Source organism: Triticum aestivum, chromosome 2B (genome assembly GCF_018294505.1).
Source record: "Triticum aestivum cultivar Chinese Spring chromosome 2B, IWGSC CS RefSeq v2.1, whole genome shotgun sequence".
Lineage (NCBI taxonomy): Eukaryota > Viridiplantae > Streptophyta > Magnoliopsida > Poales > Poaceae > Triticum > Triticum aestivum.
In genome coordinates this window covers 498975844-498988484 of record NC_057798.1, presented here as the reverse complement: position 1 = coordinate 498988484, position 12641 = coordinate 498975844, and the positions used below count along the sequence as shown (strand labels likewise).

The following is a 12641-nucleotide window of genomic DNA, read 5'->3' as shown; positions in this document are numbered from 1 at the left end:
CTTGCATAATGTTCATGTTGGCGAGGGTGACGGTGGTGGCATGCGGTGTTCCTCCTCTTATTTTTTGTTTGCTTGTTGTGTTGCATTTGTTAGCTGTGCTCAGAGCATCATGTATCTGGTTTTAGTCATCTGAGGATTCATCCTCAGCTCCTCTATAATGTGTGGATCCTCTTTATCCATAAATTGGGCCGAAATCAAATTTCAAAAAAGAGAGTAAAAAACACAAAGTTTAAGCTAATGTTTAGCGTCCTCCAAAAATCGGAGTAAAAAAAAGGAAATTCTCCAAGCTAATTCCACTATCTAAAGGGCACCGAGAGAGGATTTCCCATAAAATTTGGTTTCTCTAAAATGTTCATGTTTTTTTTAATTCCAAGCAGGTTCTAAGATTCTCAGTCATGTAACTTTCTAGCTAGCAATTCCCCGAAGTGCTTAGATCTTCGGAAAGGCTAAAACCAGACGTTGGATTTTTAGACATGGCAAGTGAAACTTTTTCATGGCAAAGTATATTGGCGCGAAGATGGCAAATTTAGTTTGTAAATTCCTGGCAAAAAATGAATTGAGTCAGATTTGCCATGCTCGGGAACTGAACTTGCCATCCTCGGCTAACACAACTTGCCATGAAAAACGTTTGATTTGTCATGCCTAAAAAATCTAACATTTGCTGGATATTCAGGTGCTAGATCTTACCTGAACCTGGTCCAGTCTGCCACATGCCAAGGCTCCTGCTTGATCTGCTAATATTGGGCAAAACATGTCTTGAGATGAATCCGAAGCTGTGGGTTGGCACTCCCGTTTTCACCCTTTGCGGGCACTCAATTCCCAACCACATTCATGGGTCCACGCATCCCTGCTACCAGATGCCACCAATCCAACAGCACGCAAGCTAGGGTACGGTACGGTGCCTTACAGTGTGTTTTAAACACACCGCCTGGCATGTGTACGTGCTAAGCCCAATTCAAACCCCTGAGACCAGCGGCATTGAATCGTTTTACAGGCGAGAATCATTGTCCCAGACCCCCACCCAGATCGGTTACCAGTAAAAGGCGGATAATATTGTTGTCTGAGACCTGATAGCCAAACAGCCTTGCGGTAAAAAACAAGTCTGCAGAGCGCACGCAGCGAACTCGCAAAGGGACGCACGAGCAAAACCAACAGCAGCGACAGGGTGACGCAATAGAAAACGATTTGAATTTCCGTGCCTAACTGTTTTACTATACTACTACGTTTGAATCTGACCGCACATGCTGCCACAAACCACTGTTAACCAGTTCAAACTCGAGTGTCATTGACGCCTATCTTAGCTGATTCTTCTAGCCAAAACTTGGTGACATTAACGCATATAGGCAGGTACACATGCAAACTATTGCACTGCACGTACCTGCAGTTGCTCAGAGGTTCCTTGCAGTGGCGTCGACGCCTACCTCGGCTGCCCTGCCCTGCCCTGCCGGTGCGTGAGTGCGTACGTGCCTGCTTCATTCCGTGGATCGCACAGCCTTTCCGCAGCTCTTCTACCAAATCAGAGACGCATTCCCTCTTCCCTCCGCACCTTGAAATGGTTGATGCCTGCAAGGCTCCAATCATGTCCAATCTCGGTAGACGCCTCTTCTTCTTCGTGTCACTCGCCGTGCTTCTCTTCTCGGTAGGCGGCAACGGCGAGGAGAAGGGAGGTCAAGATCATAGCGGTGGTGGCATTGGCAGCTTCAGATTGCTGCTTGGCATCGGTGCTCTGGGCCCGAGGCCATTGCGGAGGCAGCATCACGGCCATGCCGTCGCTCCAGCTCCGGCTCCGCCTCTGGCACCGGCACCGGCGCCGGCCCCGGGTCCTCGTGCCCACTTGCCGCTGCTCCACAAGAACGCGCGCCTGCCGGACCCCGTCCCCGGGAAAGTCGCCCACAGGAGGAACGGCACGGCGCACAGCCCGCGCGACGGGGGAGGTGGGCATGACCACGATGGCAAGAAAAGCATGCAGCTCGTCATTGTGGCCGCCGCGGCGGCGCTCTCCGGCGCGCTGGTGGTGCTCCTTGTCGTCCTTGTGGTGTTCCTGACGTGCAGGAAGTTTCAGAGGAGGCGCGACGGGGCTGAGCAGAGCGGCGCCACTAACAAGGTGAGCTTCGACCCTGGCCCGAACCTGCTCTACCTGGACGCCGTCAAGCCGTACATCGAGGCCGCACACCACGACGCGGAGGCGCCGGAGACGGTCGTAGCCGGGCCGAAAGATGACGTACCAAAGCGCGAAGAAGAAATTGATGCCGGAGCTTGCTCCGAAGACGACGGCGCCGGGTCGGTCCATTCGTCGTGCTGCTTCAACTCCTCGCATTTCTCCTACTCCGAGCTCCGGGACACGAAGTCCGCCCAGGCCGACGGCGTGTCGCCGTCACCTTCCGCGCGGTCAAGACGGCGGAGCTCTGCTCCTACGACACCCGCGGATAAAATGAAGGACGCGAGTCCTTATTCGCCGCAATGCCCGCGCACGCCCGGGAACGAGGAGCGAGTGTGCCGCGCCCACTCGCCGAGCTCGTCGGAGTCAGCAGCGCGGATCTTCATGGATCATGAGCTCCGGCGAACCCGCGGCTCATTGAGCTTTCCAGGAGTGCAGAGCAGCAGCACGCGCCAATCAAAGGAGACAAAAGCAGAGGCAGGAACCGTGCGCTCGGACGCTGCAAGTGGCATGACGGTGCCACCACCACCTCCTCCTCCTCCTCGACCGCCGCCGCTGGTGCCGGCTTGTGGTCCGGGTGTTGTACCGCCGCCGCCGCCGCCACCCCCACCACTGCTAATACTGAAGGAGCAGAATTTTCGGAGAAGTGGTGGCCCGGGTCTACCGCCGCCGCCCGCGCCGCCGGGCATGCTGAGGCAGAGCGCGCCGCTGGGGAAGAATGGCGCAGCGCTGCCTAAGCTGAAGCCTCTGCACTGGGACAAGGTGCGCCAGGCGCCCAACCGCCGGATGGTTTGGGACAGAATCCGATCGAGCTCATTCGAGTAAGCCTGGATCAGTTTGACTTTCCGTTTATCTCACGCACGCACTCATCTTTGAATCTGAAGCAGTACAACTTTTGATAATTTTTCGTTGGCAGATTGGACGAGCAGATGATCGAGACGCTGTTCCTGTACAACTCGAGGCTCTCGGCGAAGCACGAGGAGGCACAGAGCCGGAGCCCCTCCCTCGGCAACCATGTTCTGGACCCCAAGAGGCTGCAGAACATCACCATTCTCATGAAGGCGGTGAACGCCACCGCCGAGCAAATCTACGCTGCGCTGCTGCACGGTAACTCAACGGCTGCACGGCGCACGTATCTATCAACACGCTCATATCATATGGTGGTGATCCTTGATTGACATGGAGTTTCTTGGTTTGGTTGCTGGATCTTTGATACAGGGAACGGTTTGTCGGTGCAACAACTGGAGGCGCTCATCAAGATGGCGCCGACCAAGGAGGAGGTGGAAAAGCTCTCCGGCTACGGCGGCGACGTCGAGAGTCTGGTCCCTGCGGAGAGGCTCCTCAAGGCGGTGCTCACGATACCCTGCGCCTTCGCACGAGTCGAAGCGATGCTGTACCGCGAGACCTTCGCTGACGAGGTCGGCCACATCAGGAAGTCGTTCGCAATGCTCGAGGTGAGAACTGAGCTTGACATGCCAGTCCTGTACTGTTGCAACCGCGCTAGTCGTTCACTGACATTTCGTTCATTGCGTCTGAAAGGACGCGTGCAGGGAGCTGATGTCGAGCAAGCTGTTCATGAAGCTGCTAGAGGCGGTGCTCAAGACAGGGAACCGGATGAACGTCGGGACGGCGCGGGGCGGCGCCATGGCGTTCAAGCTCGACACGCTGCTCAAGCTCGCCGACGTCAAGGGCGCCGACGGGAAGACCACGCTGCTGCACTTCGTGGTCCAGGAGATGACGCGGTCGCAGAAGTCGCCGACGCGCGCGGCCGAGGGGACAGACATCGCCACCGGCCTGGCCGCCGAGCTCACCAACGTCAAGAAAACGGCGACCGTGGACCTGGACGTGCTCACCACGTCGGTCTCCAGCCTGTCGCAGGGCATCTCCCGGATCAAGGAGCTGGTGGGGAGCGGCCTCTCCGGCGACGAGAGGAACGGGTGCTTCGTCGCCTTCATGGCGCCTTTCGTCGTCCACGCCGAGGAGGTGATCCGGGAGCTGGAGGACGGCGAGCGCCGGGTGCTGGGCCACGTCAGGGAGATCACCGAGTACTACCACGGCGACGTCGGCAAGGACGAGGCGAGCCCGCTCAGGATCTTCGTCATCGTCAGGGACTTCCTGGGGATGCTGGAGCGGGTGTGCAAGGAGGTCAGGGGGGTCAAGAATTTCCATGCTTGGAATCCTGTTCTGAATAATGTATGATGCTTGGTTTTGCGTGGTCCTTGGCTAGATTAGAACAGAATCCATTATACATAGTCCACTGATGATTTTGGTTTGGTAGACTAGATTGTTGAAGATTGAGATGTATAGTTGATGGGTTGATCACTCACTGGGATGAGACAAGATGATGTTTGAACTGGCGCTGTTTGAAACAAACAAGTTGGCGTGTGTTTGTCCCCTTGTTTATTCCACTTTTGTCTCCTTGCCCATATCTCTTTCTGCAGGATTTGAAATTTTGAATCGGTTAGTGTCACCTGCAGAGTTTCAGAGTCCCACGTGCAGAAGCATGTTTATTTTCTCTGCCACGATGTCTGCCTCGTGCTCTTTCAGAGAGGGTAGTCCTTTATATATAGTATAATATAAGGACGCCGCTAACTGCCCACACGTTCTGTGTGATGCCTAAGAGGACCAACCCACACGTCTGTGTATTGGCAAAACAACTAGCGCCCACACGCCTCTTTTTTTCCCTCCCGATCCCTCTTACACGCGTGCGTGTGGGCGAAATAGATAACGTCCACACGCCCGGTACGTCAGGCCCGCACGCCCCACGTGACACTTTACCGCACGCCCCGCAGTTGCCATGGGCAGGACCCTCGTCCATGTTTGTTTAAGTGCAGTTGCCATGTCGCTGAACTACGGTTGCCATGTCGGACAACTACAGTTGCCATGTTTGCTCAACTGCAGTTGCCATCTCAGGTCAAAGTTCCAGATTGCCATTTTTTGAACAACTACAGCTGTTGCCATGTGTGGTCTGGTCTACTGCAGTTGCCATGATTTCAAAACTTTAGGAGTTGCCACCTACTAACACTAGGCAGTTGCCATGTAGCGCTACAAAAAAAGGCATGGCAAAAAACATGTTCGGGTAAAAAGAGAGAGTTGACATGTGCTCACAAGCACACTAAAGCAGTTGCCATTTAAAAAAAAGAGTTGACATCTGCTTACGTGCACGCTAGGGCAGTTTGCCATGTACCATGCCAAACATATGGCAACTGACATGTTCGGGTAAAAAAAAGAGTTGCCATCTACTTGCAATCACACTAAGGCAGTTGCCATGTACACTGCAAAACGCATGGCAACTGGCAGCTTGGGTGTGGGAGAGGAGGCGGGCGTGTGGGCGAGATGACAAACTGTCCACACACCAGCCCTTGTGCGTGACTGAAACTGGTGTGTGGGCGAACTGCTAAACGCCCACACACCGGCCCCTCCGTGTGGTAAAACGGATGTGTGGGCGACCTCTCTCACACACCACACACGCGAGTTGTCGTATGTGGCATACAAAATCAGTTAATTCATGCCAAGATTCGTGCAGAAGTTACTAGACGGTGATGGAGGCGTGTGGGTGAGTTGGCTAACATTTTCGTATAATAATGGATATAAAATAATTACTGATAACGTAGTAGTAAGATAAACCTTTTTCTCAAATAACATGTAATTTTATTCAAACTCTAACAATTATTACATGTGTAATGTCTGATCAAAAAGGTTTTCGTCCCACTTTATATTATTACATGTGTAATGTCTTGGATCATAGATCAAAGAAATTACATAATACTAACTCCTTTGACAAAGATTTTTTTTTTAGAATTTAGACTCCGGCTTTATAAATTAATAAAGCCGCCAACATATGCAAAGTATGGAAACAAACAACGTAACAAATGCCCCAAAGGCCGCACCAAACAAGTTGAGAGCCAAGCTAAAGGTTCCATTACAAGATCAGAGGCCCGATACAAGCACGTAGGCTCAGATGCAAACTAAGAATTATATTGAAATCTCTTGAATAAAGACAGTGCAATCAAACCCGAGTAGAGGCACCCGCTAAACTTGAACGAGCTTTACTGTGTCAATTATTTTCAAAAGCCTCAAAAGTCACACCCATCTGAAAAAGACGGAAAGCATTGAGCGTGGAATGTGCCTGGGCCGGGTATGATCTCCTAGATGTACAGGTTCTCAGACAATAAAATCTTCACTAAAATAGCAAAGAAGCAGGCATAAGCCCCAATGAATAAGACCAAGAAAAGCACTGAGGGAGTCCCGGACTAGGGGGTGTCCGGATAGCCGAACTATCATCATCGGCCGGACTCCGAGACTACGAAGATACAAGATTGAAGACTTCGTCCCGTGTCCAGATGGGACTTTCCTTGGCGTGGAAGGCAAGCTTGGCAATACGGATATGTAGATCTCCTACCATTGTAACCGACTTTGTGTAACCCTAACCCTCTCCGGTGTCTATATAACCGGATGGCTTTAGTCCATAGGACGAACAACAATCATACCATAGGCTAGCTTCTAGGGTTTAGCCTCCTTGATCTCATGGTAGATCCACTCTTGTAACACACATCATCAATATTAATCAAGAAGGACGTAGGGTTTTACCTCCATCAAGAGGGCCCAAACCTGGGTAAAACATCGTGTCCCTTGTCTCCTGTTACCATCCGCCTAGACGCACAGTTCGGGACCCCCTAACCGAGACCCGCCGGTTTTGATACCGACATTGGTGCTTTCATTGAGAGTTCCTATGTGCCGTCACCATCAGGAAGGATGCATTTTCCCGTCTTTAAAGACGGCACCGTCGTTAAGGGAGCTTTGGTCGCCGGCCAGACTATCCGGCTAGGCGGTTTTCTTATGACCGCCTGTTCGGCCACTGCTCCGACAATGACCTCTCAGGTCATTAAAAGCGATCTTCACGTCAGCTCGGAATTCGCGGAGCAGCTAGATCCGATTGAGCTCTCCTCCATAAACAAGCTCTTGAATCGCATCGCCGCCCTGGGAGTCGCTACCGACTACGATCAGATTGGGCTTAAAACCGATCTGAGAGAAATTAACTCTCCCTAGGTTACCCACCACGTTGTTGTGGTAGAGAAACAATGCGGCGACTCTTCTTCTATGTTAAAAACCAACTATGTCTGGATTCCCGATCCCTCCATGCCGGATTCCCGCGGAGGGACGGACGCTAATCAAATACTGAACCTAAAGTCAGGCATCAGACCAGATTTGTTGGAAAGCGTCCAGCAAACCAAGCTTTCGAATCCGGAAGCTTCTTGGCCTTTGAGCCTCAGATCGGGCGGGGTTCCGAACTTGATTCCACCCGCCCACCCAAACATAAGCAATCTATCTCAAATACGGCAAGAGCCCGATGAAACAGTACATCATTACTGGGCCAGATTCCTCCTGGTTATGAACAGGATAAAGGACTGCCATGAAGAAAGCGCAATTTCAATCTTCTGCAACAATTGCACGGACAAGGGAATCATAAACGGCATCAGCCGTCGCGTAGTTACACGTTTCGTCGACCTAGCGACCATTGTACAAAAATACTGCGCGATGGAGAGTGCCTGAAAAATCGAAACTAGGTTTTAGGACAATCTGGCCCTGAATACAACCCTAGTCCGAAATAAAAGGGTGCGTCATACTCAAGCACCTGGGTTAAAAACCAAAAAGCAAAAAAACCCTAAAGGGTACGGAACCGTACTGGAGGGATGGCTCAACGGACCCTGCAAAATCCATAGTACGGAGGGCGCCACTCCAACACATAGCCTTCAAGCATGTTGGATATTACGGCAGGTGGCCAAGAGTGGCGAAGGCTTTTTAACCCCGGGCAACCAGCCCAGCAGCACCAGTACGGTATTAATAGTCTTCGAGACTTTCGCATCAAATAACATGTGGAAACAAACAATCTGCATCCTCGCCGAAGTCTACCAGGTAGCAACAACAAATCCATGGAGTGACACGGCTATCACCTTCAATGCCAGCAACGAACCTAAATTCCGAACAGCTAGAGCACCAGCCGCATTGGTCCTCAGTCCGATAGTGGACGGCTTTCGTATTACCAAGGTACCCATGGATGGCGGCAGCGGATTAAACCTCATCTACGAAGAAACTCTTCAAAAAATGGAAATTGACTGGAGCCGCATCGAGCGGAGCAGCACAACCTTCAGGGGAATAATCCCTAGTCGAGAAGTACGCTGCACAGGAAAAATCACACTAGATGTAGTGTTCGGCTCGCCGTACAATTACATGTCCGAAGAGGTCACATTCCAAGTGGCCCCATTTGGCAGCGGATATCACGCCTTATTAGGGCGAGAGGCATTCACAATCTTCCAAGCTATACCCCATTACGGGTACATGAAGCTCAAAATGCCCGGACCCAATGGAATAATCACTCTCGCAAGTGATCCAGATACAGCACTCCGCGCTGAAAATAAGACAGCCGCACTGGCCCTAGAGGCATTATCCGAAGCCCTAGCGGCAGAGGAACTAACTGCGCTGCGCTCCACGGTGGATAGGGACGATGTGATACTCGACAAGAGGTCCAAGTCCACCTCTTTCAAACCAGCAAACGAAATAGTCAAATTTCAGGTCCATCCAACGGACCCCACAAAGACGGCATCCATTGGGGCACAATTAAATCCTGATGTAGAAGCCGCACTACGAGAATTCCTCCGAGAAAATTGGGACATTTTTGCCTTGCACCCTTCAGACATGCCAGGAATCCCACGCAAGCTGGTAAAGCACAGCCTAAATATCCTAAAAGGATTCAAACCAGTCAAACAAGCTCTTCGGCGATTTTCCGAACCCAAAAGACAGGCAATGGGAGAGGAGCTAGCCAAGCTCTTAGAAGCCGGATTCATCAGAGATATCAAACATCCGGACTGGCTAGCCAACCTAGTGATGGTACCAAAAAAGGATAAATCCTGGCGCCTCTGCGTCGATTTCAAAGACATTAACAAGGCCTGTCCAAAAGACCCTTTCCCTCTCCCTCGCATCGACCAAATCATCGACGCTACCGCAGGGCACGATTCATTGTGCTTCCTCGATGCATACTCCGGATACCATCAAATCAAGATGGCGGAAAAAGACCAGGCCGCAACAGCATTCATTACTCCATATGGGTCATTCTGCTTCAACACAATGCCCTTCGGACTCAAAAACGCCGGCGCAACATATCAGCGCGTGATTCAGACATGTCTGGCTACCCAGATAGGCAAAACAGTAGAGGCATACGTAGACGATGTGGTCGTCAAGACCAAACATGTCAAAACTCTAGTAGACGACTTGAGGGTGACATTTGACAACCTCCGAGCATATGACATTAAGCTCAACCTGGAAAAATGTGTCTTCGGAGTACCAGCCGGAAAGCTTTTGGGCTTCATTGTATCCGGTAGAGGAATTGAAGCAAACCCAGCCAAGATCCGAGCTCTATCACAATTGGATATCCCAAAAGACCTCAAGCAAATACAAAAACTAACTGGGTGCGTAGCGGCTCTAAGCCGCTTCATCTCCCGTTTGGGAGAAAAGGCTCTGCCCCTCTATCGCCTCCTCCGGCGCACCGAACACTTCGAATGGACAGATGCCGCCACGGCCGGACTCGAAGAAATCAAGGCCATACTGGCAACAAATCCGGTCCTGGCCGCGCCCAACCTGGGCGAACCTATGTTATTATATATCGCAGCAACACATCAAGTTGTCAGCACGGTACTCGTCGTCGAACGAGAAACAGAAGGGCACAGATTCCCTCTTCAAAAACCAGTGTACTACGTGTCCACTGTCTTAACTCCATGCAAGTCCCGGTACCCACATTATCAAAAGATAGCGTATGCGGTGTTCATGGCATCCCGGAAGCTGCGACACTACTTTCAAGAGTGTTCCATAATGGTGGCCTTCGAAGTACCTCTCAACGATATTATAAACAATCGCGACGCAACGGGCAAGATTGCAAAATGGGCCATTGAGCTCTTACCATTTGACATAACCTACAAACCACGGCGAGCTATAAAATCGCAAGTTCTGGCTGACTTCGTCGCCAAATGGACCGAAGCCGAACTCCCTAAAGAGTATGGCGCGTACTCCAATTGGATCATGCATTTCGACGGATCCAAAATGTTGGCTGGCTTGGGGGCTGGCGTCGTCTTGATGTCCCCAACTGGAGACACAGTCCAATACGTACTTCAAATAATGTACATGGACTCCAATAACGCAGCCGAATACGAGGCCCTTCTACACGGCCTCCGGATGGCAATCTCCATGGGCATTCAACGCCTAGAGGTGCGCGGGGATTCAAACCTCGCAATATCCCAAGTAAATGGAGACTTTGACGCCAAAGATCCGAAAATCGCAGCTTACCGCAACGCCGTCCTAAAAATGTCAGCTCGGTTCGAAGGACTCGAATTCCACCATGTAGCCCGGGATAATAACCAGGCAGCAGACGTGTTAGCACACATCGGCGCAAAACGCGACGCCGTCCCTCCAAACATCTTCCTGGAACGGCTCTTTAAGCCATCCGTATTATGGGAAGAGGAGTCCGGAAATAACAATGCGGAGCCAGCTGCAGCACCTAACTCAGACAATTCTGACACAATCGGCGACTCAGCAAATGAAATAACACCTTCAGCCCACGAAATAATGCCAGTAATTGCCCCGTGGACGGAACCATTCCTAGCCTACTTAATTAGGCAGGAACTTCCCGAAGACCAAAATGAGGCCCGCTGCATAGTTCGGCGATCTAAAGCCTACAAGGTCCATGAGGGAGAACTTTATAAGAAAAGCACAACCGGAGTCCTTCAAAGGTGTATCTCCGAAGAGGAAGGGCGTAATCTCCTGGCTGAAATTCACGCCGGACTCGGCGGGCACCACGCTGCAGCCCGGGCCCTTGTAGGCAAGGCCTTCCGTAAATGATTTTATTGGCCGACAGCCCGGGCAGATGCTCATGACTTAGTCCAACGATGCGTCGGTTGCCAGCTCTTTGCTAATCAGAGCCACATGCCACCCACCGCCCTCAAAACTATACCCATCACCTGGCTGTTCGCGGTCTGGAGGCTTGACATGGTTGGACGCCTTAAAGGGGGAACCCACAAGCACAAATACTTATTGGTCATGGTGGACAAATTCACCAAATGGATTGAAGCCAAGCCGGTTAAAACGGCAGAATCCGGACCTGTGATAGATTTCATATCCGGGGTAGTACACCGTTTTGGCGTCCCCCACAGCATCATCACTGACAATGGCACGAATTTCACGGCCGAAGAGGTTAAACTCTGGTGCAAAAATATGGGCATCAAGCTCGACTACGCTTTAGTCTATCACCCGCAAACTAATGGTCAAGTCGAGCGAGCAAATGGTCTAATCATGAGCGGCATCAAACCCAGACTAGTGCGGTCCCTCAAGGTCTAACACGCACTAGGTAGAGGAGCTCGACTCCGTACTCTGGGGGCTGCGGACCACGCCAAACCGAACTACCGGATTCACACCATTTTTTATGGTGTACGGCGCAGAGGCAGTTCTGCCCTGTGATATAATTCATGACTCACCTCGCGTGCGCATGTACGAAGAAAGAGAAGCCGAGCTGAATCGGCAGGACAGTTTGGACGCCTTAGAGGAGGAGCGGGACGTGGCAAAAGCTCGTTCCGCATTTTATCAACAGCAGGCTCGAGGATATCGAAGCAGAGAAGTACGGGCCAAAGCTTACAATGTTGGTGAACTTGTTCTACGCCTGCCGGACAAGAAAAAGGACAAACTTAAGCCCAAGTGGGAAGGTCCCTTCATCATCGACCAAGTCCTGACCGGCGGAGCATACCGTCTACGTAACGCATCTGACAACCGACTCGAGCCGAACCCATGGAACACAGCCCGTCTCCGAAGATTCTACGCCTAACGCCGGACTCAGAGTTCGTCTCACTCTTGCGTCCACCTTTTTACATTTTCACTGTCTCTTGTCCCCCTCCTTCTTCCCACCTTTTTTCCAATACCTTTCATAGGCTGATTTGCGCATTGTTCACAAACACTTGATGTGCTCCTAGCACTCGTTATACCTGGGGTCTTCTTTAACAGAAGCTTATTTATACGGGCTTCATGCCCAACACATGTGTCATACTTCCACATGTACCTTTTATTCACCATTATATGCATCGATATGACTTAAGTTTTGGCCAAGCTGGGTTGCCTGGCTCCTGTGCTTACCCCTACGTTCCCGATTATTCGGCTAGGAGGTAAAGGGAGCACCTCTGCAATTGCTACTGCCGGGTCAGCCGGATGTGTACCTTAGACTGGGTGAAGCAGAAAGCTAGCGTTCTTAAGAGATTATTCGGTCGGTGACTTAAAAGATGATTTATTACTTACTTATTTATTTGCCACCAGATGCTTTTTCTGCTATTTTCGCAGTCCGGACATGCACTTTAGGGCATGCCTCCCAGGGAAAGGAACCCTTAACGGAACTATTCTCCCTGGAAGATGTTTCTTACTAACCATGTAATATAACATAGCTAGTTGGGCA

The 12641-nt window shown here is 51.3% G+C and overlaps 1 protein-coding gene across 1 annotated transcript; it reads left to right on the top strand.

The window, feature by feature from the left end:
- Positions 1-1331: 1331 nt before the first annotated feature.
- LOC123045676 (formin-like protein 2) lies at positions 1332-4561 on the top strand. Its single transcript, XM_044468819.1, has 4 exons — positions 1332-2979; positions 3075-3265; positions 3377-3612; positions 3698-4561. The coding sequence occupies exons 1-4, from the start codon at positions 1553-1555 to the stop codon at positions 4355-4357; spliced, it is 2514 nt and encodes an 837-aa protein (XP_044324754.1). The 5' UTR covers positions 1332-1552; the 3' UTR covers positions 4358-4561.
- The last annotated feature ends 8080 nt before the right edge of the window (positions 4562-12641 follow it).

What these genes read in the sequence shown, in the direction of transcription:
- LOC123045676 (XM_044468819.1), top strand. Translation starts at nt 1,553, where the DNA reads ATGGTTGATGCCTGCAAGGCTCCAATCATGTCCAATCTCGGTAGACGC. An exon ending in CTACGCTGCGCTGCTGCACG is followed by an intron (nt 3,266 to 3,376) that starts GTAACTCAACGG and finishes TCTTTGATACAG; the next exon opens with GGAACGGTTTGTCGGTGCAA. An exon ending in AGTCGTTCGCAATGCTCGAG is followed by an intron (nt 3,613 to 3,697) that starts GTGAGAACTGAG and finishes TGCGTCTGAAAG; the next exon opens with GACGCGTGCAGGGAGCTGAT.